The sequence below is a fragment of the Trachurus japonicus genome, chromosome 13 (genome assembly GCF_045865225.1).
Source record: "Trachurus japonicus isolate A0001 chromosome 13, Traja_1.0".
Taxonomy (NCBI): Eukaryota; Metazoa; Chordata; class Actinopteri; order Carangiformes; family Carangidae; genus Trachurus; species Trachurus japonicus.
This window is the reverse complement of record NC_140919.1, coordinates 19533942-19558835: the sequence shown is the minus strand read 5'-3', so window position 1 is coordinate 19558835 and position 24894 is coordinate 19533942. Positions and strand designations below refer to the sequence as shown.

At 41.8% G+C, this 24894-nt stretch overlaps 1 protein-coding gene across 1 annotated transcript; it reads left to right on the top strand.

Moving 5' to 3' along the window:
* The first annotated feature begins 1338 nt into the window (after positions 1–1338).
* On the top strand, positions 1339–24100 carry brwd1 (bromodomain and WD repeat domain containing 1). Its single transcript, XM_085795222.1, has 44 exons — positions 1339–1582; positions 1687–1745; positions 1895–1924; positions 2180–2239; positions 3214–3364; positions 3580–3678; positions 4872–5032; positions 5289–5510; positions 6193–6293; positions 7041–7111; positions 7255–7355; positions 7514–7554; positions 7662–7763; positions 9083–9236; positions 9338–9472; positions 9760–9888; positions 10202–10350; positions 10554–10630; positions 10793–10987; positions 11149–11332; positions 12288–12378; positions 12516–12638; positions 12757–12827; positions 14346–14571; positions 14699–14815; positions 15271–15378; positions 16030–16154; positions 16471–16553; positions 16787–16898; positions 17364–17425; positions 17548–17703; positions 17868–17988; positions 18159–18284; positions 18464–18530; positions 18819–18869; positions 19048–19173; positions 19272–19424; positions 19523–19677; positions 19965–20128; positions 20303–20428; positions 20537–20728; positions 20824–21150; positions 21256–21411; positions 21505–24100. Exons 1-44 carry the CDS (start codon positions 1546–1548, stop codon positions 22944–22946), a joined length of 6738 nt encoding a protein of 2245 aa, XP_085651348.1. The 5' UTR covers positions 1339–1545; the 3' UTR covers positions 22947–24100.
* The last annotated feature ends 794 nt before the right edge of the window (positions 24101–24894 follow it).

Here is a 24894-nt window from a genome sequence, read left to right as displayed (position 1 = left end):
CTTTGTCTCTAACTCAGTCAAGATAACAAATCTAGCCCACAAACACCTGCATAGGTAACAAAAGTAAGAGGTCAATTAAAGCTCATCAAAAACTGAAAAAAACATCAATCAGATAGTTTTAAGAGATCAAAAATTAGCTAAGGAAGCATTACTGTGGTAATGGAAGTAAACATATTATTATGCTACATAAAGTAGTGTATACTTAGAATGATGAGAGAAAGGTAAATTGAAAGGGCTTGCAGCAAGATGAGGACCTGTAACATTTGAGGAACAGAAGAGGACAGTTGCTTCAAACGATGGAGAACTAGCACAGCCTGAACACCAGAATGGAGCAGGTTTACACTGAACCTGCAAGTGCAACCCATCTGTTTGAATTGTCAAAACAACATTTGTTTACTAGCCTACTGTAGAAAAGAGTGTGACGAGTGTTGAGCGGATGCATCAAAAAAATTTGGATTACATTACTCTTTTTTAAAATCTCAAATGTTTATCTGTTCAATACCCCCACCACCACCCCTTTTTTTAATTATTAGAAATAGTTCTTAAACTACAACTGGAAATTGAATTAATTCATGAATGCCAAAAAGGTGAAAAAACAAAATTAGGTCAGTGACATCATTGTAGGAATATATCCGATATTTATTTATTTTATAAAACTGATGAAGTGAAAATGATCAGCCTGAACCTGAAAGTGCAACCCATCTGTTTGAAACAACATTTGTTTACTAGCCCCCTGTAGAAAGAGTGTGATGAGTGTGTTCGGTGGATGAGTCAAAAATGTCTTACATTACTCTTTTAAAAAATCAAAAAACAAATCTTAAATGTTTATCTGTATAGGCCTAATACCCCCCACCCACCCTAAATATATATTTTTAATTATTAGAAATAGGCTAGCTCTTAAGCTACAACTGGAATTAACTCATGAATAAATATAAACGAAATTAGGTCAGTGACATCATTGTAGGGATTTATCCGATATTCATTTATTTTAAAAAACTGATGAAGTGAAAATGATCAGGACATTGATAAAGCAAAATTTGGCAACTATCAGCCATGACGTCATGTGCAGGACTCACGACCTTGGTCGGTAAAAAAAAAAAAAAGAGAGAGCGCGAGAGGGGGCGGTGTTTGATTACTGCGTTTTTTATATTTTAATTTTATTTGTTATTAATTTTTTTATTTTATTTTTATTTTATTACAGGTGATTTTTAAATCATATCAAAGCATTTGCGTTAGACTCGAATAAAGCAAACGTCGGTGAGTTGTCAGCTAACGTACACTTCGGTCTTTTGTTGAGAGGGCGCTCCTCTCCTCCCCACCCCCTTGTTCCTGTGTGTTACTCCGCTGTGGCGGAAGTAAGTCGACTCGCTGAGGCCTCATCCTTCCAATGGCGACTGCAAACAGGCTGAATAGAAAGCGGGAGCAACCGTGGAGGGGGTCAGAGCCAGCCGTGTAGCCCGAAATTAAATAAATATATCCTATTCCGTGTAGTCACAAAGTTAGACTTGAACATTTGTTTCTCCTCTCCAAATCACGGCCGATTCAATGGCCAAAAATCGGAACACTTCGCTCCTTGAGTCGGGTAAGCCGCAGAAGTAAAACCCAACTGATAGCTCAATTTACAACGATACGGCTCATGCTAATTGATAACCCGGCTTGATTTTTCTCACTGTTTGTCAATTTCAGAGCTCTATTACTTGATTTCTCGTTTTCTAACAACGGGTCCATGTCGGAGAGCGGCTGAGGTGAGCTGAGCTGGCGTGTTGTAGTAGTAGTGCCTTCCTTGACTGTGTTTGGTCTTTTTGAAAATAGTTGACTAGCTAGTTAATAATGATAATAAGAGAGAGTTGTGTTTGCGGTCTGGACTGACTCGCCTCCTTTTAATCCACCGCAGGTCCTCGCCAGCGAACTAGAGGAAAACCAGGTGTGTATCGCTGCTGTCTGTCCGTGCTGCTGCTGCTTGTTATCGGCTAGCTTGCCGCTGCTTACCCCGTCTGTGTTGACTTGAGTCTGGGGCATAAAACTTGACTCACTTGTGTCGACTTTTTAGTACCTCTGAACGTCTCACTCGTTTGACATCACCCGTTTTTTTTTTTTCAAAAGCACAATAATATTGTTTCTCTACCGGACGCGTTACTAAAAAAAAAAAAAAAAAAAAAACTCTTGTTGTTTTCGACAGCTTTTGCCAAGGAGACTGGACTGGCTGGGAAACGAGCACCCGAGAACATATGAAGACGTGGTGAGATTGAACTTCTTTTTTTGTTGCTAAGTTCATTGTCGGCGGTTGTTATTGTCTTGTGACAGGGGACCCTGTGCCCATGCTCTGAGCTTGTTTACGGTCTTTGTTCTTTCTCCTGCCTGTTGGGTGATCTTAAGAGCCGGGAAGAGCGGCGGTCACAGCTCGCTACCCGCCTCCCCCGGGGGTTACAGTTTCAGAGAGTGAATTGTGACATGTTCGCCGAGAAAACCGTGTTTGAACGCACGGTTTAATATTATTTAGCCCCCGACTGTTGTACTGCAGATAGGGTGGGTAGTTCGGAGCTTCTCACTACGTAGCGACGGCTCGGCTGGCCAATGAGAGGCCGAGTTGCGCTGTCTCTGCGTTGTTGTGCATGTCACCGGCCTTCTGATTGGTCCGTCAAGAGAAAGTTTTGCATAAGAAACCACGCCCCTTCAGAATAAGCGTTCAGAAGCACATGAAACAACCAGACACCCTGTCAGACATTTCTTCTTTTTTCTCTCTCTTCTTTTTTTTATTTTATTTTACAAAACTGCAGCCACCAAAAAGGTCTGGAATTGATACTATTTGCAAAACATAATTATAAAAAGTTATCTATAGAGTCATTTTACATAGTTGTCAAATCAAGCAGTATACAAGATATGAGAGTGGTTCCTTGTTTTCATGTGTCCCTGTTTTTAATTCATGCTGTATTTGAAAAGTATTCTTAAAATGAAAACAGTCACATCAGATGTAACTTAAAGCTTGCAGACTGTTTCTGAGTATATATGAATGTGTATGTGATGTGTGCGTGGCATCTTTACAGTGTTTATCATGTCCAAACAAATTAAAGAAAAGCAGCAAATCTAAAGAAGGTTGTTTGGCATTTTAGAATCATTATCGATCAGACTAGTTGCTGTATAGTCATACCTTTTTAATAAACCATTTGTTCCAGCATTGTTGTATGACTACTGTGTCTTTGTGTGCTCTGACAGGTTGCAGCCAACAGACATATTGCACCAGACCATTTGCTACAGATATGTAAGCAGATCGGACCTGTTCTTGACAGAGAGGTGCCATCATGTGTCCCAGGTGTACACTCTCTCCTGGGGTCCGGAAAGCAGTCGATGCTCAGGACCCCAAAAGGTACATCATAGTCAAAGCTTCTCTGAAATATTTCTTGTGATATAGATTTATGACAAGCTTTTTTTCCTCCTGAATACTGACCATAATACAGAAATTATAGACGCTAATGTCGCCTTGTTGCAAGTTATACATGACATAAAGGTTTTAATAGTTTGATGCATCATCAGCTGGTAATCGGCTGACTCATTCTCTGAACTTTCTGTTTTGTTTTTCAGACTGTGACAGAGTGCGATTTACAGCTTCATCATATGCAGCCCTTCACCGGGGCAGACCACCAGAGAGGCCTTTAAACTGCAAGAATCCTCCATCCTTAGGTACTTCTGGCTTTGCTCTACGCTCCGCCGTATCCATGAGACAAAATGAAATGGACAAATGGATGTGTTGGGATTTGTTACACGTACTTTGCGTGGTGTTGCTCGGCAGTGTTTTTGGATGGCTCTGCCTACTCAATATGGATGTGACGTATGCACTGACAATCACTGAATAACTGTATGTGTCTGATCCCAGGTTATACACTGAACACTGTTATGCATAGTCCTGCTTTTCTTTTCCCTGACTGCCAAGTTGTACTAGATGGCATTTTGTCAGTTTATTTGTGACAAATAGCAGTGTGGTGCATTGCAGTGACTTGGCTAGATTCGGTTCCTTGATGCAGCCTGTTACGCTGCAGTGGTTGTTTTGGTGAAACAGTTGCCGTGATCTTAAGTCATCATCGACAGATTTGTGCCAAAGTTTACATTTACATTGCTTGATTCTTGAGGATGTCCTGCACTTCCTGTTTGGTCCCAGAGTTGAGGCTTTTATCTGTTGCATACTGCTGCAGAGATTCTTGTTGTGTCTGTTTGCAGTTGTGTTTTTTTTTATTTAAAGCCTGTCCTTCTTTAGGGAAAGGAGACATGCAAGCCGCTTTGTGAATATTTTGTTAATTTAAAAAAATGCTATTGAAGTCACTGAGCTGTTAGTAGGCCACCTTTTAGAAGGCAAACAACAAAGAGGCCTCATTACATGCTTAAACTAACTTCATCTTGAGGCAGTGAGAACTCAAAGGAGAAAAAATATTACAGACAGATTCATGTTGCACTGGTATTGTGTCGTCTCCCATAGTAACAGATACAAACCAGATGCATCTGACTTCAAAGCAGATGTGATATTGTTATTGTTTACAGATTGGATTTGAATTAGGAATGGCATGATTAGGATAAGAAGAGATGGAAAGCAAGCGAATGGGAGACAGAAACCAAACTAAAACCTAAGTTTATTGGTTTTGTATTGAGACATAAGGTTTCCTGACAGACAATATGTTAACACACTTTGTTAAACCCAAGAATAACAGCCTCTTGTATTTCCGTATGTTTCCTTTATGTTTCCATGGTCATAATGCCCCCTCCATCCCTGCCCACATTAGAGTAAATATATCTCACGCCCACCGTGTTTGTGCTGATGCCAGTTCTGTTGCAGTCCTGTAATTTCATCACTCTTCTGATGATTGGCATCTTATCGTCAACAGTGAAGGTGCATCGCGGCAGAGAGCTGACGGGAGCGCAGCGCTTCAGCTCCATCAATCCTGTCAGCAACTATGAGCGTATGCGGCTGCATAGGCGGATCCTGGGGCATCTGTCTGCAGTGTACTGTATCGCATTTGATCGCTCCGGTCTCAGGATCTTCACAGTAAGATAGAATTTGTCAGCATATATTCCTCCACTCAAAAACTAACCAATCTGTTGTGTGCTATGATTACAGTAACTTTAACTTTGGTTTTTTACACAACATCACGACAGCACACATATATTTATTTATTAGGATCACACCCCAGTTGATATGCCTCCAAGTGCTAGGTCTTCATCTTAACTTCATGCAAAACCTGTCTTCTATGTGTATGCTTAAGTAAAATATTTAAGTAGATGCAATTATTTTTCGTTTTCAGGGCTCAGATGACTGTTTGGTGAAGATTTGGTCTTCGTTTGATGGAAGGCTTCATTCAACATTGCGAGGACACTCTGCAGAAATCACGGACTTGGCGGTTAATTATGAAAACACACTAATTGCCGCGGGAAGCTGTGATAAGACCATCCGTGTATGGTGCCTTCGTACCTGTGCCCCTGTGGCTGTGCTGCAGGGGCACAGTGGATCCATTACCTCCCTTCAGGTAAGGGCATCTCTCTCAATATACTAATGTATACAGTCATTTTAAAGTAAGGGTGCCCTCTCTTTCTGGGAGTTGGTTCTTCTTTCTTTGCAATTATAATTTGTATCTTTTGAGTGAGGTGAGTGGGTTATCCCCTCACTGTGGGCTTGCCAAATTGAACTAGCATCAAGCATTCAAACAAACAGTATTTTTATAATAATATTACTGCTCTGAGAGTGTTTCAAGCGTTTCCAAACATGCAATAGTCAGGTATTTCTACAATATAGATGGTGCTAGTTATGTTTTCATCAGGGTCTGCAAAGTTTTAAGTAAAAACAAATCATGAAGAACTTACTGTCTCTGTCCCAGTCCATTAAATAGTGCTATGCCGATATTGGACAGAAAAGATTACTTGATTGTATGACATGTATGACAAAATCTTTTATTAAAATGAATAATTTTTCTATGCCAAATCATATTTTTCTAATGGACACATGGCTTGAAATACTGGGTACTAGCTGTAATATATTTTTGCTACACAGACACTGACTGAAAAAAAGAAAAGAAAAGAGAATGAAGCATTTATTTCCATCTCTTTGTCATCCTCTCTCTTTGCTATGGCAACTCATGTCTCAGCCAAGTGGTAAAACATTGTTCTGTGTACATGTGAATAATATACACTGTGAACATTTTGTGTTTTCAGTTCTCACCGTTTGCCAAGGGCTCAAAACGTTACATGCTGTCCACTGGAACTGATGCTACTGTCTGCTTCTGGCAGTGGGATGTCAACAACATCAACTTTAGGTGAGTGTTGCTCATTAAGTAACACTTTGTATTTCCCAACTTTTCATTTAAAAAATATTCTGTCATGAAATCTAAAGAAATTATAATGTGGATAAACCATTACAAGTTTTTGATTTAAAAAAAAAATCCTATCAATAAGCTTCAAAGTTAAACACACACTTGGTTATTTAAAATGAAAAAACACATTATTTGCTGCTGTATAAGTTTAACGAATGAGGCTCTTGGCAAACAATGTTCACATGCTAAGTGGTACACTGTTGCGTGAATAGGAGGTTAAAAATGGCAGTTTCCCCACCTGAAGCCTAGAGCTGACACTGTAAAACAAGCCGAACTGGTTGACAGTTTTTTTTTTCTTTCCTGCTCTACTGCTGCAACTACACTGATAAGCCACCTGTGTGATAACTGGTTTTAATGCTGTGACTGATAGGTGTGTATCACCCATGAAGTACTTTTAAATACACAGTATAGATACGTATACACAACATTAGTGGGTGAAGGTGCCTCCTTTGCCTTAAGGAGTAGAAATAGAGAGCAGCTACTTGCACAGCAATCAACCACATAAAAACATAAAACAATCAGAAGACACAAAGAGGCATCCTGAAGTTGAGCTGCCAGTTAGATAAGAAGAAACTTTAACTGACTTGAAGGATAGACCAAGAAATAACACTGATCCTGTTTTACTGTGTGTGTGTGTGTCTATAAAACGCCCACTCCCTGTCGGTATAATTCTCTCTTCTGTCCTTCCAGTGATCGGCCACACAAATTTACAGAGCGGCCAAGACCAGGAGTTCAGACTGTATGCTCCTCATTCAGTCCAGGTAATAAATTATTTTACACTGCAACATATGCCACTCGGTGTGTTTAAGCATAGCACAGTTCTCAGAAATATGATCTAGCAAGCATATAATTACGACAGATGTAAAGGTCAAACACCTCAAGCTGATTTTGTTTTTTTTCTCAGGTGGGATGTTCCTGGCAACAGGAAGTACCGATGATGTCATCAGGATATACTACTTGGGAAGTGGGGGTCCAGAAAAGATATCAGAGCTCCATGAGCACACGGTAAGAAACCCTGTTGAAGAACTGAGTAGCATTTATGTGGCGGCTGCAGCAATGTGTATGTTTCACACGTGGGACACACTCACATGAACATTCAGCTGGACAACAACAGCAATAACACACAAACATGTAATGATTATTATCCTGTTGTCTCTGTTTAGGACAAAGTTGACAGCATCCAGTTTTGCCACTCAGGTGAAAGGTACGATGAAATGGCCATAATTTTTGTTTCTGCATAGCAGCATGTATTTGTCATGGCAGGTGAACGTTGAATTTATTATAATGGTCGCTGTCACTCTCTTGGCTCAGGTTTGTGAGTGGAAGTCGAGATGGGACAGCGCGGATCTGGAAGCTGCATCAGCGGCAGCAGTGGAGGTGCATCCTGCTCAACATGTCTGCCACGCTTCCAGGGTAAGGGCCAACTCTGCTGCCGTAAACTAGTGTGAATGAAAGTGATCCAAGTGCAGAAAGTCTTTGGTTTGTGTTCAGTAATCGCGTAATGACATGAGGAAATGCCCTGTACAAGCAACAGGATATGCAAGAACAAGATTTCCATTTACTGTTTAAAAAAAAAAAGGATCAGGGAAGACTTTGTTAAATGAGGTGCGAGGCAAGCGTTTGATTTGTAGGCCGCCTCAAAGAGCTGTCGGAGCATGTTGACGTGAACCAGGTGCTGATGTCAGCTGAGGAATCCATTTGCCCAAATGTTTTATTTGTTAAGTTGTCATGTTGTGTAAGTCCTAGCTCTCTCATCTGTTTGTAAAGCATTGACTAATGTGTCATGAAGATCTAATATCATTTCCAGCTGAGGACTGCAAGATGTGGGTTTTTTATTAGCAATTTCAGTATTTCTGAATAATGATTTCTGATTGTCCAAACCCTAGGGAATTGTAAATACCATATTGCTTTTTGAGACCAATTCACTCTTTGCTGTGGTGATATTGTTGGGGACTTTGTTTATTTACACCATCACTATGTTCTGCATACAGCTGCAACTTTCTCTGGAGTAGAAAAGGAAACTTTTTTTTTTTTTTTTTTTTGCTGTATTAATCTGTCAGTTGAATAGTGTACTGTACTCTGTGTTTACTTCAAACAGCTGTACTTGATCCATTCAGGTCTCACTTCACCGTTACTGAAATCTAGCTATGTACTCTGAGCTCTTTTCATTTTCTTTGGAAATGCTTGGAAAAAAAAACAGTGTTTACCACCCAGAGCTTGTCTGTCTTGGGAACAACTATAAAGGAACTGTACTGGCAGTTTCTAAAATTAGCTCATCTGCCAAAAACATTTTCACTGCCTTTCACAAGTAACATGTATTCATCATCATCAAAATCATAGGCTTAGCAGTTGTTTATATTGCAGAGGAAGTCACTCATAGATCAAACTAAATGTACCCATTCTGATGATTATTTGCGGTAAATCTGCAGGATTGCTTTGGATTGCTTTCATGTCTGCCTAAATGAATATACCAAATTGCTCGTCTGTCCCAGTGTAGTGAAAGAGAAAACGCACAATTTACAGGATAATGCTGTGAAGGGGGAGTAGGTAGCAACATGCTCCTCACAACAGGAAACAAAGGGGAAATTCATGGGAAATCATTTCCAGAAACACTGACATCATCAGATTCAAGCTGCCAGTTATTTCACTGCCACTTGTGTTGAGTAAAGAGCTACAGTCTGGTTCAGTTGCTGAGTTCTAACCTGATGTTGTCGGTTTTTTTAAACTTACAGTGCTGAAGCAACAAGTGAAGAGGAAAGCTACTTCAAACCCAAAGTCACAATGGTGGCGTGGGATCGCCATGACAATACAGTCATCACGGCTGTTAACAACCATCTCCTCAAAGTGTGGAACTCCTACACAGGACAGCTGCTACATATCCTTAAAGTAATTTTGCACAATGTTAATGTTTCTTGCAGGGAAATGATGAGAATAGTGCATGAACTTTTGATTTTAAAACCTCATACTGACCTGAGCTCTGTTTTCAGGGCCATGAGGCTGAGGTGTTTGTGCTGGAACCGCATCCGTTTGACCCCAGGATCATCCTATCTGCTGGCCACGATGGGAATGTCTTCATATGGGATCTGCTGCGAGGAACAAACACACAGCACTACTTCAACATGGTACACTGACAGTCTGCAGTATCAGAACATGGTGCTGACAGTCGTAAACACGGCAGTTATGTAACATGATGAACAAATAGGACATCCCGCAATACACAATCTAACAAATACCCCAATAAGTAACATTAGGATGTACTTGGTAGTGAGGAAGGAACTGATTTGAATAAAAATCAACTTGGAAGAAAATTTTTCGAAAATAAATATTCAAGGACGTTATAAAGCATGGGTATTGTTAAAAAGTCCCGTTGACGAGTTATTCCTCAGTTGATTGTTTGTTTCCCATCCAGATCGAGGGCCAGGGTCATGGAGCCGTGTTCGACTGCAAATTCACTCCTGATGGCCAGCGCTTCGCCTGCACAGACTCTCACGGCCATCTGCTCATCTTTGGCTTCGGCAGTTCCAAGCCGTATGAAAAGGCAAGGATGAATTGCACACATTGTACATTTAAATCTTCTTTACACAAATAACTCATCTTTATTACAAGGTGAAAGCCACAGTAGTGCCATTTTATGGACAGTTGTTATGTTCTCATTACAAATATATATTATTTTAAAGACAAAGTAGAATATTATGGCTTTTTAAATCAAACACTTTGTAAGCTGACTGTTATATGTAAGAATCAAACAGTGGTCTTTCGGAAAAAGTAGTGCATGTTTGAATAATCCCACGTCGCAAAGCAAAACCAGCGCGGTGTCTCACCCAGCCTCTTCCCCTTTGGTCTCCACACAGCTTCCAGACCAGGTCTTCTTCCATACAGACTATAGGCCGTTGATCCGTGACACCAACGGCTTTGTGTTGGATGAGCAGACACAACAGGCACCCCATCTAATGCCCCCTCCCTTCTTGGTGGACGTGGACGGAAACCCGCATCCACCAAGGTAAATACTTCTTTCCTGTTATACTAAAACAATATGGTCTCCATCCATTCAGTGTTAAGTTCATGCAGACACAATCTTTAAGGAACTATGAATAATAATAAATATCCTCATATACTGTATATACTTGATAGCAAATTAGCCGTTTGCATAAAACACCTGCCTTCAATTAAAAATATATTTTAATCACATTTTTTTAACCTCAGGTACCAGCGTCTTGTCCCAGGGCGAGAGAACATTGCTGCTGAACACCTGGTTCCTCAGCTGGGATACGTAGCCACCAGTAAGGCCTCAATAATTATAAATAAATTCATAAATCACAAATCATCCACTTCACTTTCATCCTCCTGTTATAATATGTCAAGTTTTTCCCAACGGTGATGAGGCTTCACCACCTCCCACATCCACTCATGCTCTTGTTCTCCCCATTTGATGACATCACCAGGTGACGGTGAGGTGGTGGAGCAGGTGATCAGCCAGCAGACCGCGGAGCACGAAGAGGTCACGATAAGACGCAGCAGCCTTCTGGACGAAGCCATCCGCCAGCTCCGGGCACAACAGGACCGCCAGACCCAGCCTGGAAGAGAGGCAGGACCAGAGGGGCAAGCTGAGGCACCGGCACCAAGCACGCCACGCAGAGGTATCAATACAGCACCAGCGTTCCATTGGATTGTTTTAGCTGATGTATTGATCGGCTGAGCTGTTGGGAGGCTAGGCGGTTTGATTTTGGCAGTTAGACGCAGTGTCCTGAAAATGCAGCACAATCATTTACTGATTTTTGCTAATTTCCCTTCATTGCAGTGTCCGTGAATGAGCGAGCAGATGTGCAGTCACCCCCTAACGTGGGTCTGCGCCGCAGTGGACAGGTGGAGGGCGTCCGGCAGATGCACCAGAATGCTCCTCGCAGCCAAATGGCCACAGAGAGAGACCTGCAGGCCTGGAGACGCAGGGTGGTGGTTCCTGAAATGTCATCCAGCAGCTACAGGTAAAGACCCAGTAGCAATACGTCTTTGAACCCACCACAGCTGAATATAAAGCTTCAGTGTGACTGGAGTAGGGATGCACATTTTGAATTCTTTAACCGATTATTAACCATTAACGGATAAGATTAAAACACTGTGCTTTTTTGGGGGGGTGTTATAAAACACACACACATGTGCTGCAACAACTGATCAGCGCCACATCCACTGATGGAGGTTAGATCGTCCGCTGTTGAACTGTTTTTATACAAAGTGCAGCCCAACACCAGATTGAAGAGAGAGGAACAGCATAGCTCATCCGTTGTTACAGGTGATGCACATCTGTGTCCGTGTAGGCTACTTATTGTCTGACCTTCCTTCACGGGGACTGTGCTGCATAACTGGCACATACTGTCAAGTCCTCCTGTGTAACCTTTTGCTGCGAAATATGACTGAAGGCACGTGGAAGTCTGCACATGTCAACACGCCCCCGTGAGTTGACGACATAAGGCGCTAATAATTTTAAAAAAATGAATCGATGGTATTAATCGGTTAAAGTTCTTGATATCGGTTAAAGGGTTAATCATGTGCATCCCTAGACTGGAGCTCTTTCTGAACCTTTCTGTTGGGTTTTCTTTCTAACGTGACACTACTACACAGAGGATGAACAATATGGAAATGAAGGAAAAATGGAAATGAATCCCATTTCCATTTTAGAACCTTCAAGTTAACAATTCACATTCATATCATGAAAAAAACATCTTCCTTAGAAAGATCATTTTTTCAAAGCTTGGAAAAAAAGATTTAAGAGAATGTGAAACTAGCAAAAGGTTGACTATCATTATATATTTATTTATGCACTGTCTGTATTAATATCAGCAGAATAATGACAGGTGGTGTGGGTTTACAGATAACAACATTTAAATGTCTTTCATGTTTGGTGATCTTCAATCTCAAACGGTATGGAAATGCGTTTTTCAGGGACCAGGAGGACAACCGAACAGCCAGGGGAGATGAGGAGGTGGCTCTGTACAATGCAAAGAAGAGGCGCATCATCTACAGCAGCTGTCGAGTAGGTTGCTTGTTCCATCACCAATATAATAAAGTATTTAAAGGATAATGACAAATTGAACTTTTCAGTTCACAGCTATTTCAGTACACTTTGCACAGTTGTTGAGTCCATCCTTTTTGTCCCTCTCTGTCCCCAAGGATGATTCAGATGATGAGCCTCCCACTGCGAAACGAACACACGGCCGCAGTGACACTGTGGATTTCATTGACTTCTCATGTGAAGAGGGCGAGGAGACAGCAAGCTCCGAGGGACACTCGGAGGTATCCTGTTTCCCACTCTCTTTTGACTTTGAGAAAAGTGTCGGTTACTTGCACCTGAGGTCTTTTTTTGTGGATGTGGGTGGGATTTTAAGCACTTTATTGTTTTGATTCTGTTCAGGACAACGACTTGGATGGGAGTGACCTGGAGTCGTCCAATGATGAGGAGGAATGGAACAGCGACAGCCAAAGGTAAAGTCAAATAGACGCATTTATGGCCCTTTCCCACTACACAGTTAACAGCTCTGCTCGACTCTACTCGACTCAGTTTAGGCCTTTTTCCATTACAGCTGAGTACTTCATAGTTCATCCCATAGATGTATATAAGAAGACTAGATGACTCACCTGCCGCTGCTGCCCAATGACACGGCGTAGCCACACGGCGGCCGTCTTGGGACGGGCAACTCTCTCCCTCAGAGCATTAAGCCTATGGTGCATGTTCTGCTATAATGACCACAACTTGCTCAGTTTCTGTCCGATTTCCAAACGGTTTGATTTTTTTTATGAACGTTTATTCAGTTATGATGCAGCATACTTAAAATCACAGATAATTTTAACCATGTACTTTTTTTTTTGTAAAAGTAACATTGTAGTAACATGCAGATAGTTAAAGTAATAGCTACATACTGATTTACTTTTCAGAGTTATGAATAGTTTTTTTAGTGCAGAGGACAGGACCACCCACCTGAACTAATGCAAGTGTCTGTGCGAGTTGCCCGTTCCAATATGGCCGACTGTCCGATCCACCCCCTTGGTTCCTCCTCAATGTGGGCAGGGTCGTCTTAGAACAGCGGCTACGGCCCTGTTGTCTCGCTCTCTTTTTTCGATCCTCTCGTCAGCTCCAAACTCACTCGCCTCGATAACGGCCCGCGGTGTGGTTTTCCACACAGCAGTCTATTAACTTGTGTTAAAGAATAACAACAGTCTCAGTACGGATCAGTGGTTGCTGTTGTCGGTGTGTTTTTAAAATTAGCGGGTTTGATTCTCGTGTTGGACGTTGCCCTCGTGACTCTTCCAGTGACGACGCTCTGGCCAATCAGTGGAAGACAGTCGGTTGATGTCATGTTTTGGTATCGCTGACGCTCGCTTGGAACCCAGGCTGAGGTGTTTCCAAAAAAGCACCAGATACAAGGTACTAGGTGGTAGTGGAAAAGCAAAAAAAAAAGAACAAGTAGAGCTGCCGTGAGTCGAGCAGATGGCCATTAGATATGTCGCACATATGAATCCTCAACTGCAATGACGCTTTTGTTATGTCCCTCACTTGTCAATTGCTTTGGAGGAAAGTGTCTGTCAAATGAGTAAAATGTATAAAGTTGAAAAGATAAAGGTCACATTCTGGAGGAGGATAAATCTATTAATTTATTTATATTTATTGTCTTATATTTTTTCATATTGTTGCACTATGGTTTGGGTATCCTAAACTAATTTAATTGTTTCACTGTTTACAATGACAATAAAGCATTCTATTCTAATTTGTTTTAACTTGTTTAGAGTACCAGATACAAGTTTTTTAATTCACAAAAACTTGGGGTCTAAATTATATAAAGGTATTGACTGTGATGTTACTCCTTTGTGTTGTCTTAGGTGGGATTCTCCACCCATCTGGTACCCCAAGCAGGTTGAAACAAGTTAGTTGAGTTAAGTTTTTGTATTGCCTGCTTTTATCTATGCAACTTAAAATGGTGATTGTTACTGCTTTTGATTGGACAGCCACACGTCCAGCGAGTACTCGGACTGGACGGCAGATGCTGGTATCAACCTGCAGCCCTCCACCCCCTTGTCGTCGCGGAAACGTGTGCGCCGCAGACTCAGCACTTCCGAAGAAGAGGAGGAAGAGAATGAGGAGGAGGAGGAGAAGCAGCAGAGTGATGAGGAGGAAAGACCTGCGAAGAAAAGCAAAGAGAAGGCAAAGAAGGCAAAGAACAAAACACCTCGGGTGAGTGGTCCGACATGCGATATCCTATGCCACTACTGATCAGTCATTACCCAGACTTTGCTTTACTTTCATTTCAAATGGGCTTATATTTGCTATTTTAACATTATCCATATTGGTGTCTAAACAGCGTCCAAAGGCCAGACCATCCATCAACAGAGAAGTGTCCAATGAGTTCAGACCCTCACCTTGGATCACTGATGTCATTCCCAGGAAGTCTCCTTTTGTTCCCCAAATGGGCGATGAGGTATATACCGATATTGGGATCTGTGTTTTTATAGCACCATGGTGTCATCATATTAGGGAACATGATCTTTTTTCAATCCCCCAGTTTCTGCTCTGTCTTCTCAAATGTAAATCATTATTTTTCCAGCTGTAACTTAACATCCTGGCAGGAAATTGTACTCCTTTCAACGGCAAACCTAAACCTTTTTTAGGTCATTGCATCATATGGTTAAGAAGAGAACCTAAGAAATTAAGTTAGTCAAATATCGCTGTCTGTATATGACCGACAAAATGTACATTTACATGTTAGATATTATAATTGGCTGGGATTGTTCTTACGGCATACACAACAAAGCAGATGTAGTCCAATTACAAATCTTTTGGTGGGAGTAGCACGGAATAATTATCCTGTATAAATTCTAACCATGATCATTGTCCTGTTGCTTTCTAAGCTGCGACTCTTCCTGTGTCTGTCAGGTGATCTATTTTCGGCAGGGACACGAAGCCTACGTTGAGGCTGTGAGCCGGAGTGAGCTGTACCCCATCAACCTAGACAAACAGCCCTGGAAGAAAATGGAGCTGCGGGTAAGACTTTGGCAAACAGTCCTGGTTGAAGAGTTTGGAAAGATGCACTGAATTCTAAAAAATGTTGAGAGTTAGTTAAATATAGTAGTATATAAGAATAAAAAAGATGTAAAGATGTACATAATTACTAACAAGGCAAAATATCAAGACTAGCATGGAGCACTATGACCGCTTGGGGCTATGCAGCCCTACGAATCATGTAACGTCTGGTGTGTTATGACACATTTCTCTCATAACCATCATTTAGAAAAAAGCAGACAGGTTTTCCTTGTTGTCCTTGTGCATCATTGATGTGCTGGTTTGTGTCTGTGAACCAGTGCCCCCTTCCAACCACTGTCAGTACTGCTGACTCAGAGCACCCCACCCACATAGCTTGACTTCACTGAAATGCCTCAGACAGAGAGACATAACAACCCGGCCCTTATCAAAGCTTCTCAGGGCTTTACATTTTGCGTTCGTGCTGCATCCAGCATGTTATCTGTGTGAGCCAACTGGTCACTCAAAGTCTCATGCATCACTGACGGTGTTGTTACAAGATCATCAACATAACACTGTTTGCTACATAAAAGTGGTCACAGTGTTGTAGCTCATCAGTGTAGGTCTAAATCTTGGAAATGCACATCAATGGAAACCCTGCTGTATTTTTTCAAGGACCAAGAGTTTGTGAAGATCACAGGGATCAAATATGAAGTCTGCCCTCCAACCCTCTGTTGTCTGAAGCTGACCCTCATTGACCACGGCACAGGCAAAATCACAGACAAATCCTTTACTGTCAAGTAAGTAGCTCAGTTTCATTAACTCGCTTTCTAGTGAGAAATACATATTAAGCATTAATCTCATCAGCGACCCAACACGAAGGTGGTGTTTGTCTTGTATGAACTGCATGTATGCATTGGGGTTGTTGTCATGATAAGTATAAGTTCATGAAGTCTGAGTCTTCTCAAAGTTTTTAGCATTTTCAGATTGTGTTTATAACAACATTACCCAAATTTCTGGTGCTATAGTTTGCTTTATGAAAATTCATGTAAATTTATCAGCATGATTTAGCATCAGTTTCGCAGAGGCCATTAAACTGACTTGTGTCTCCTACAGATATCATGACATGCCAGATGTTATAGATTTCCTGGTCTTGAGGCAAAGTTATGACGAGGCCCTTCGTAGAAACTGGCAACCAAGTAAGTTTGGGCACCTTGTTAGAGATCTCAAGTTTTTGTTTCAGGTCAAGTAGCGTCCTCCTTATGTCTGTGTGCTGTGATGCTTATTGCTTCTCACTGGGCATCCTGACAAATGTTTTTTGTTGTTTACACTGTGTATCAACCTATTCTAAATGGTTCATCATTGCTGCGTAAATGGTGTTCTCGCTCCGTCTGCCTCCGCCTGAATTTCCTAATTATGTCCTCTGTTGCAGACGACAGGTTTCGCTCTGTGATAGATGATGCCTGGTGGTTTGGGACCATCGTCTGCCAGGAGCCTTACCAGCCAGAGTATCCTGACAGTCTCTTCCAGTGTTTCAAAGTCAGGTGGGAAAAACAAACAATTGGCAGGACAGAATAACTGGGAATACTGTGGTTGTGCCACCAACCCCAATACTAAGCTAGTTTTCAATCCATTTATTGTCTGCCACTGCCGTCTCTGTTAAACGCAGAGCTTGACCATTATAGCCCTGTCAGAGAGCAGTGAGTGAAATTAAATTTGTGACTGCCACTTTTGTGTTGACTGTGGCAATAGAAATAATAAATTAATTGGATTAATATTCATATGAATTAAATGTGGTTTTACAGGCCCGATATATCCACTTGGCCATGACTGATCCGTCTGCCCCCTTGTGGTCACAAAGAAGCACTGGTGTTTTGTGACAGTCACATTGAATCAATATAATTATTCATGTCTGCTTTGTGCTATGACCCTCTTTGTTCTTGTAATTACAGTAGATTATTGTTATTATTTAATTGAAATAAAACAGAAAACTTTTGTGTTTTCCCCAGATGGGACAATGGGGAAACTGAGAAACTCAGTCCTTGGGATGTGGAACCTATTCCAGATAACGGTAATCAAGACCTTGTACTTTCTGTCACATCAATAGGCGTCACAGTCTTGGCGTCTGCTCAGAAAGTAACATTAATAGGGTGAAACAGTTGATTGAGCATGTATATTGTCTCTGCTGTGCAGCCCAGCAGCCAGAGACGGAAGGAGGTGGTATCCCTGTGACACCAGAGGAGATGTGTGAGCTGATGTACAAGCCTTTGCGAGGAGAGTGGGGGGAGAGGAGCAGGGACGAGGAGTGTGAACGCCTCGTTGCTGGCATCGACCAGCTCATCACTGTCGGTGCGTTGACATAGACTGATGTGCTTTACCTTGGTTTGGTTTGCATTCACTCACGTACCATCACTTTCAAAGATCTCGGTGTCATTTTCACTTACTCATACACGTCAGATTTTAAACAGGTCCCAGTTGCACTGACATCATCACATTGTGCTTCTCCGCTACAGAGATTGCTGCTCCCTTCTCTGGTCCTGTGGACTTGGTCCAGTATCCCACCTACTGCACTGTAATCGCCTATCCTACTGATCTGGGAACCATCAGACTTCGACTCATGCACAAATTCTACAGGTCGGTTCCAGTTTCTCTTATTTTACCACATACCTGTCAATGCAAACTGGTTTATGGAATCTTTACTATTGGCTTGTTTCTTGATCCATCTTGATCTTTTTTTTTTTTTTTTGTCTTTGCTTTCTGAAGTTCTATCAAAGATTTCGTAACTCAACCTTTGTTTTCCACAGACGCCTATCAGCATTCATTTGGGATGCCAGGTATATTGCACATAATGCCCGCACTTTCAATGAGCCAAGGAGCAAGATTGCCCACTCTGCAAAAATCATCACAAATGTCATCCAGAAGTTTGTCAAGTAAGTTCTTCTTCTCTGCACTGTAAGTTGTAACATGACTTGTGTCATATTGATCAAATTGATCATTCGGAAAACAACTAAAGGGATTCACATGTATAGAATATGTGATGATGACCAAATTATCACACAGAAACGGTTAAATTGTGGCCTGGCTGATTGTGTTTCAATGCTTTCCTCAGTGATCCCAGCTGCACAGATATCATGGCGATTTACAATACTGTGGAAGATATGGATGATGATGAAGAGGTAAGCACACCTGAACATACAGTAGCTCTCGTGTAAGAACATTTACCTACTGTTTAAGTCAAATTTTACCACTTTGATAAGTAAATATGTGTAAATATTCTCTAACATAACATCTATCAATTATTTAATATCAATAAGGGGAAATGATTTAGGAGACACTGATTGCAGTTCCAACGAAACATTCAGACGGTTGTTTTCTATATTTAGTCACTTAATGAATGTGCCCTCAACACTGGAAACTTGAATTAGCAGTTCAATGATTAAATTCAAATAACCTATCGTCTATAGGATGAGGACGCAGAAGCACCAGGAACCTCATCTGGACACCGGTTACGTCAGGTAAATAGACAAACAACACATGTACAATATAGCGGCAAATACATATGGTCTCATACGAAGGACAGGAATAAGATGACCCAAATTAAAAATGAACAACTCCGTACTACTACATACAAGGATCGATTGCACCACAGTAGCATAAGTTATACGTCTCGTCTCCTTTTCCTGATGTGTGCAGCGCTCTGTGGAGGTGCTGCCAGACCGGGATGCCTGGAAGGAACAGTGCAAGAATCTGCTCAACTACATATTTGAGTGTGAGGACTCTGAGCCATTCAGACAGCCTGTGGATCCTGAAAACTATCCAGTGAGTAAACACAGCATGCAGGAGTCATGCTATATGCGTTGTGTGTTTTGTGTTTTGGTAAAGATGAAAATTAATTTGTGTTCTCTGTTCCCATCCAGGACTACCATGACATTATCGATACACCAATGGACTTTGGCTCAGTGAAAAGGACGCTGGAGGAAGACCACTATGACAACCCCATAGAGCTTTGCAAAGACACTCGCCTGATATTTGCTAATGCTAAAGCCTACACACCCAATAAACGCTCCAAGGTAGGGGGGTAAACAAAATAATCTAGTTAAACAGCCATTGACTCCACTTTGGGGTTCAGATTTTACTCATACTCTATTCTTTTTCTGTCCCCTCGTAGATTTACAGTATGACCTTGCGACTCGCCGCCTTCTTCGAGGAGCAAATCAGAACAGTCATATCAGAGTACAAAACTGCTGTCAAGAGCAACGACAGACTTCGCCGCAGTCAGAGATTCCGCAAGAAAATGCAGCAACAGGATCAATCCACAGCGAGGTCTGTTTGAGTCTCTCCTCAGCTCACCTGTATAACACTTGAGTGGATCAGTGGGAGTTTGGACTGATGGCCTATGCCTGTTACTTTTATTTTTATTTTATTTTTTTGCTCAAATATACACTTACAAAAACAGTTACGGTGTTTTTAAAAGTCAAATCCGTTAACTGACATTTTTTAGGTTTCAGATCAGTGAGGGTTTGAAGGTCATATGATGAAATGTTTGCAGGCTTGCATTGCTTTTTCCCCGCTTCAGTCTGATTAAAAAGTTTCATTTTTCTTTCCTGTAGTCAAAAGAGGGCTGCCGTCAAAACTCAGGAAAATGTGGAGTCGACATCAGTGACCAAATCTACCTCAGCCAAAGTGTCTGTTCCTGAGAGAAAAAGGAGGAGTCGAAGCAGCTCAGGTCACAGCTCCTCAGAGGACGACTCCAAAGGCGCTTCGTCAACACCAGGTACGAAAGACTCTTTGCCTCTGAAGATGATTTTCACAGCATTTTTACAACCCACATTTAAAGACTGTTGAGAAGAACATGTGTAGTTGTGTGAGAGTGTTCCTGAACTACACTGACATGTCTGGTGGCTCATTAGTTTCAATCTTGACACGATCCTGTGTTTTTCTACTTCAGAGTCTGACAGTGAAAGTGAGCCGAGTGAGTCGGAGGAGGAAAAGCGCCCTGGTTCCTCAAGGCACCACCAACGCAGACAGAAAGCAAGAGTTACAAGAAGCAATTGTGCCAAGCAGCGGAAAAAAGGTCGGAAATTAAGATGTATCAGTGAAAATTTAGTTAGCATGTTATTAGATTTCGAGAAACAAGATCATAATGTGACATCCAGAAATTGTGTATTTTTGGAAAAAAAAGTTGCAGAGAGCGACAGCGAAGAGGAGGAAGATGATGATGACGAGGAGGAGGAGTTTGACAGTGAAGGTGAAGAGGGTGAGGATGGAGAGGTGTCCTCCCAGTCTTCAGGTCGTCGATACCCCAGCAGGAGTAAAAACAGCAGGAGTACCCGGCTGACCAGAAACAGCGCTGCTGCAGACAGGAAGCGAACAGGTAACGCTGCAGAGACGACTACTTCAGACATAAAGTCCTGTTAATCGCAGTCACACATGTAACTAAACTTTCCTCTCTGTGGCGTTTTGTTTCAGAGGGCAGGGCAGAGATGAACGGTCACAGCAGTCGGTCATCTCGCAGGGAGAGACGTCGCCACCGGGACTCGGACGGGAACATGTCCCAGGGATCGGAAAGGGAGGAGGAGGAAATCACGGTCCGCAGGTCACTGAAGAGGAAGACGGCGAGGGCGGCTGTGAACAAGATCAAACTCCTCGAGGTGTCGGACGAGGAAGACGATGAAGAGGATGAAGAGGACAAACCGAGGAGGAGCAGCAGCCGCCTTCGCCATACAGCCCGCCCCAGCAAGCGCACTGCAGTGATCCAGAGCAGCTCAGACTCGGATGGAGAGCCGTCAACACAGGGTAGGCGAATGCTTTCTCTTACTACGTTTTAGTCAAATATAGTCCTATCTGCATGTTTATGTGTTTTGGGCATTGTACAGCTTCAATTTCTGGTTCTCTGTTTAGCTTCTCAGAATTCAGAAGGATCTGGTCGTGAATCCAAGGATGAGGAGGATGGAAAAGACAGTGATGCATCCTCCACCTCCCATAATCAACAGAATGGCGACACAAAGTCCAGTAAACAGAGGACATCAAAACAAGCGGCGAAAACAAAGGGAAATGGTGAGTAATGTCCTCATCAATCAGGTTTACTTGTTTGCTTGGAACTGTGATGACAGTTTCACTTATTAGCTGGACTTGTCCTTTCTCCTGCAGATAAATTGTCCCATGTGAACGGACACAGTGCAAAACATCAAAAGTCTGACAGCAACTCTGAGCAGGAGCAAACTGCAGAGGAGAGTTCTGGAGAAGCAGAGGAGGAGGAGGAGGAGGAAGAGGAGGAGCAGAAAGCCGTGTCACATAAACCTTCTAGAAGCACAGGAACCACTCCAGCCAAGAAAAAGAGGATTACAAGTGAGGAGGAGGAGGAGGAGGAGGAGGAGGAGGTAGAGGACACTGAACCTAGGACCACACGACACAAACCTCCTGTAAGCTCAGATGAAGAGGACAAAGACCACAGTCCCCAGAAACACCCACACCAAAACGGAAGAAACGTGGAGGAAACAAACCACAAGGACTCTAAGAAAAAAAGTAAAGTTTTGCCATCAAAAAACCAAGATAAACAAAAATCTGCCTCAACTAAAAAACTGGATGGTGCAGAATCTGACAACCTCAGCGATTCTCCAAAGAGATCCGGCCCACGCAAGAAAAGACAGAAAAAAGACGAAGGACATGAAGAAGAAAGCAATCACTCCAGTGAGGAATTTGAGACTGAAACAAAGACAAAGAGGACAACACAAAACAAAAGTAAATCCAAGCGGCCTCACAGCGACACCTCGGCTTCAGAGAGTTCTGAGCAGGAGGAATACAAACCCAAGAGGAAGTCGAGGAGGAAACGCTCTACCGGCTCATCGGATGAAGAGTCGGATAATTCAGATAACACATCAAACAGACGGCGGAATCTCAGAGCCCTACCAAAAAAGAAATACATCAGTGACAACTCTCTTTCCGAGGAGGATTCTGCCTCCGTGGGCCAGGGTAAACAGAAGAACGGCAGGTGTAGTAAGAGAGAGTCCAACAGGACCTCTCCCAGTGAAACCCGGAATCAGTCTTCCAAGAGAAAACGTATTTACACCTCAGAGTCTGAAGATGGGGAGAAGGAGCCTGTGTCTAAGAACAATAAAAATAGCAGGTCTGGCTCCTCAAAGCGTCCCAAAAGGGAATCCAAACAAGGGGATGGCAACAGCAAGGAAGAGGACACCTACTTTCAGTCTGAATCCAGCGAGGAGGAGGAAGAGAAGGAAGATGTCCGTCGTTCAAGGAGCAGGAAGAAGAATCCAAGGCAGCCAAAACAAAAACGAAAGGAAAGTTACAGCAGCAGCAACCACAGTTCTGACTCAGAAAGCGAGCAGTCGTCTTCAGCCTCTGAAAACTCATTTGCCAGCTCAGGGTCCCACAGCAGTCCAAAGAGGAGAAGTCACAGGCGGTCTGGGACCGGTGACAGGACTGCCAGCCGCCAACTAAGGCAGCGCCGACAACGGGCTGCCTCGGAGGAGGAGGACAGCGACGAGTCGTATAAAAGCAAATCGCAGCGAAAGACACGCGTGAACACCCGGAACAGGGGGAAGCGGACGGTGAATTACCAAGACAGCGAATGAAGGAGAGCGGCTGGAACTTACAGGAAAGACGGACATTAAACTGGAGACCTTAAAGACACTTGATGGCCATGTTATGGTAGTAGCACTGGAGTCCTCTTGAGAAAATGCTGTGAATCTGTTTCATTCAGGGATATTTATATTTTCTATGAAAAAAAAAAACATGTTTATAGATGTAATACAAATTCAAGCATTTGACCTGCTGGTTTTCACAAGGATAAAGAGCAAAGTACCACCTCCCATACTGCTTGTTGTGATTTGGCCAGCAGAATAACCATTCTGGGGAATCTTGTCAGCTTGGGTGCTATCTAATATACCTCTGTTTAATCAAGCATATTGCTGGCTTGCACTAAGATACACTGTAATGAGGTATTTCATACACTAGTTTTGCATTAGAAACTCAGGGGTCAACTAAGTTTACTGTAGTCTCAGACATGCAGTTGTTTTTTTGAGCTAAGGAAAGGAAGAGAAACAATTCCAGGTCGGCAGATGTCCAAGCACACTCAGTGGGGACAAAAACGAATCCATGTTCAGACTTTTGACTACAGCACTCCTTTGTAAATCCACACACACTTAATGCTTGACTGTATTATGTTTTGATATGAGCCAAATGAACGAGTATGATTTTTTTCCCCCCCTTTTACATTTCATTTTTTCATTAGTTTTGTGTTGTATTCTAGTGAATAGATGTAAATATGTGATTGGGAATGACATTGTCTGAAAGGGTTGATCAGGCGGTAGCAAAACATTAATTTAAGTTTGAGGTTTTTTTTGTTTTTTGTTTTTTTTACATTTATCTGCATTGTCTTGCCATATGTCACAAATTGGTACCTTTTTGCCAAGTACAAGTAACCAAAAGTACTTATTGCAAAATACTGTGATTTCTCATATTGGGAAGACCTTTTATTGTTGTTCTGTGTTACCTACTTTCAGTATTAAATTCTTTTTCAGAGTTGACTTAAACATTTTGCCAGTCACATGGTTTAGTTTTGTTTATGGGGAGGTTTCTAAATAGTCGCTTTATGACATTTTGCTTAATGTTTTTCGTACTACACCTTTAATAAACAGATTTCACAGGAAAACTATTAATGCAATGTGGTTGTGGAGTGCAATGAATGAGTTATTCCTCCTATTAATAAAGACATCCTTTCAAGATGTATGCTGTGTTCGACTTAATCTTACATATTGCCATCATGAACATGATCTACCTGGAGATAATTCTGCAACATGATGACATCTCTGTATGTTGCAGTCAGGTCGCAGAAGGTGTCAGTCAACCCCATCATTAATCATCTGTTTTTTCAAGTAGAAGGTAAAGTTAGTAGTTAGTCAGGAATGTAATAATATATGCTATGAGAAAGCTGGTTTACAGCAAAAAATAATAATTTCTGAGCTACTGGTTAGTTTAGCTTGTGAAATGCTGCTTCAAAGGAATTCACCTTGACCTTCATAAATGTACAAAGAATGGTAGAGACAATCATTTTACATTCAGTTTTGATATTCTATGGTTCATGGTCAAATCCCCCTTAAAATGGGATTCCTGGAGGACGATCTAATTGATTTTTTTTTCTTTCTTTTTTTTATAAATCATTTACCAGCTCTTTCATCAGCTTCCAGATGATATATCAGCTAAAACTGATCAGCCATTTTGCTCCATCTGTTGTCTCTGTTCATCTTATAGTAAAAATGACATTCATTGAATTTATTTATTTTTTCACACGATATTTGTATGTACAGTCCGTGATATGACATTATTTAGCTTTATTATGAAGGTCGTCCTTTTATTGTGAAGCGGACCGACGTCCATGCGTGATGAGGTCACAGAACGACGTATTTTGATATCTTGTCGCACTTTCGACAGATTTTATTTGTCTAGTTTTTTTTATTCTTTTTCTTTACAGCGTAATAAAATTCCGGAAGTTTAGACTGATATCATAGTATCACAAAGTTG

Bases quoted from the DNA above. Each gene is read 5' to 3' on its own strand.
- brwd1 (XM_085795222.1), top strand. From the start codon at position 1,546: ATGGCCAAAAATCGGAACACTTCGCTCCTTGAGTCGG. The intron at 14,572-14,698 runs GTGAGTGGTCCG...GTGTCTAAACAG, and splicing joins CAAAGAACAAAACACCTCGG to CGTCCAAAGGCCAGACCATC. The intron at 16,899-17,363 runs GTGGGAAAAACA...TGTTTTCCCCAG, and splicing joins TTCCAGTGTTTCAAAGTCAG to ATGGGACAATGGGGAAACTG.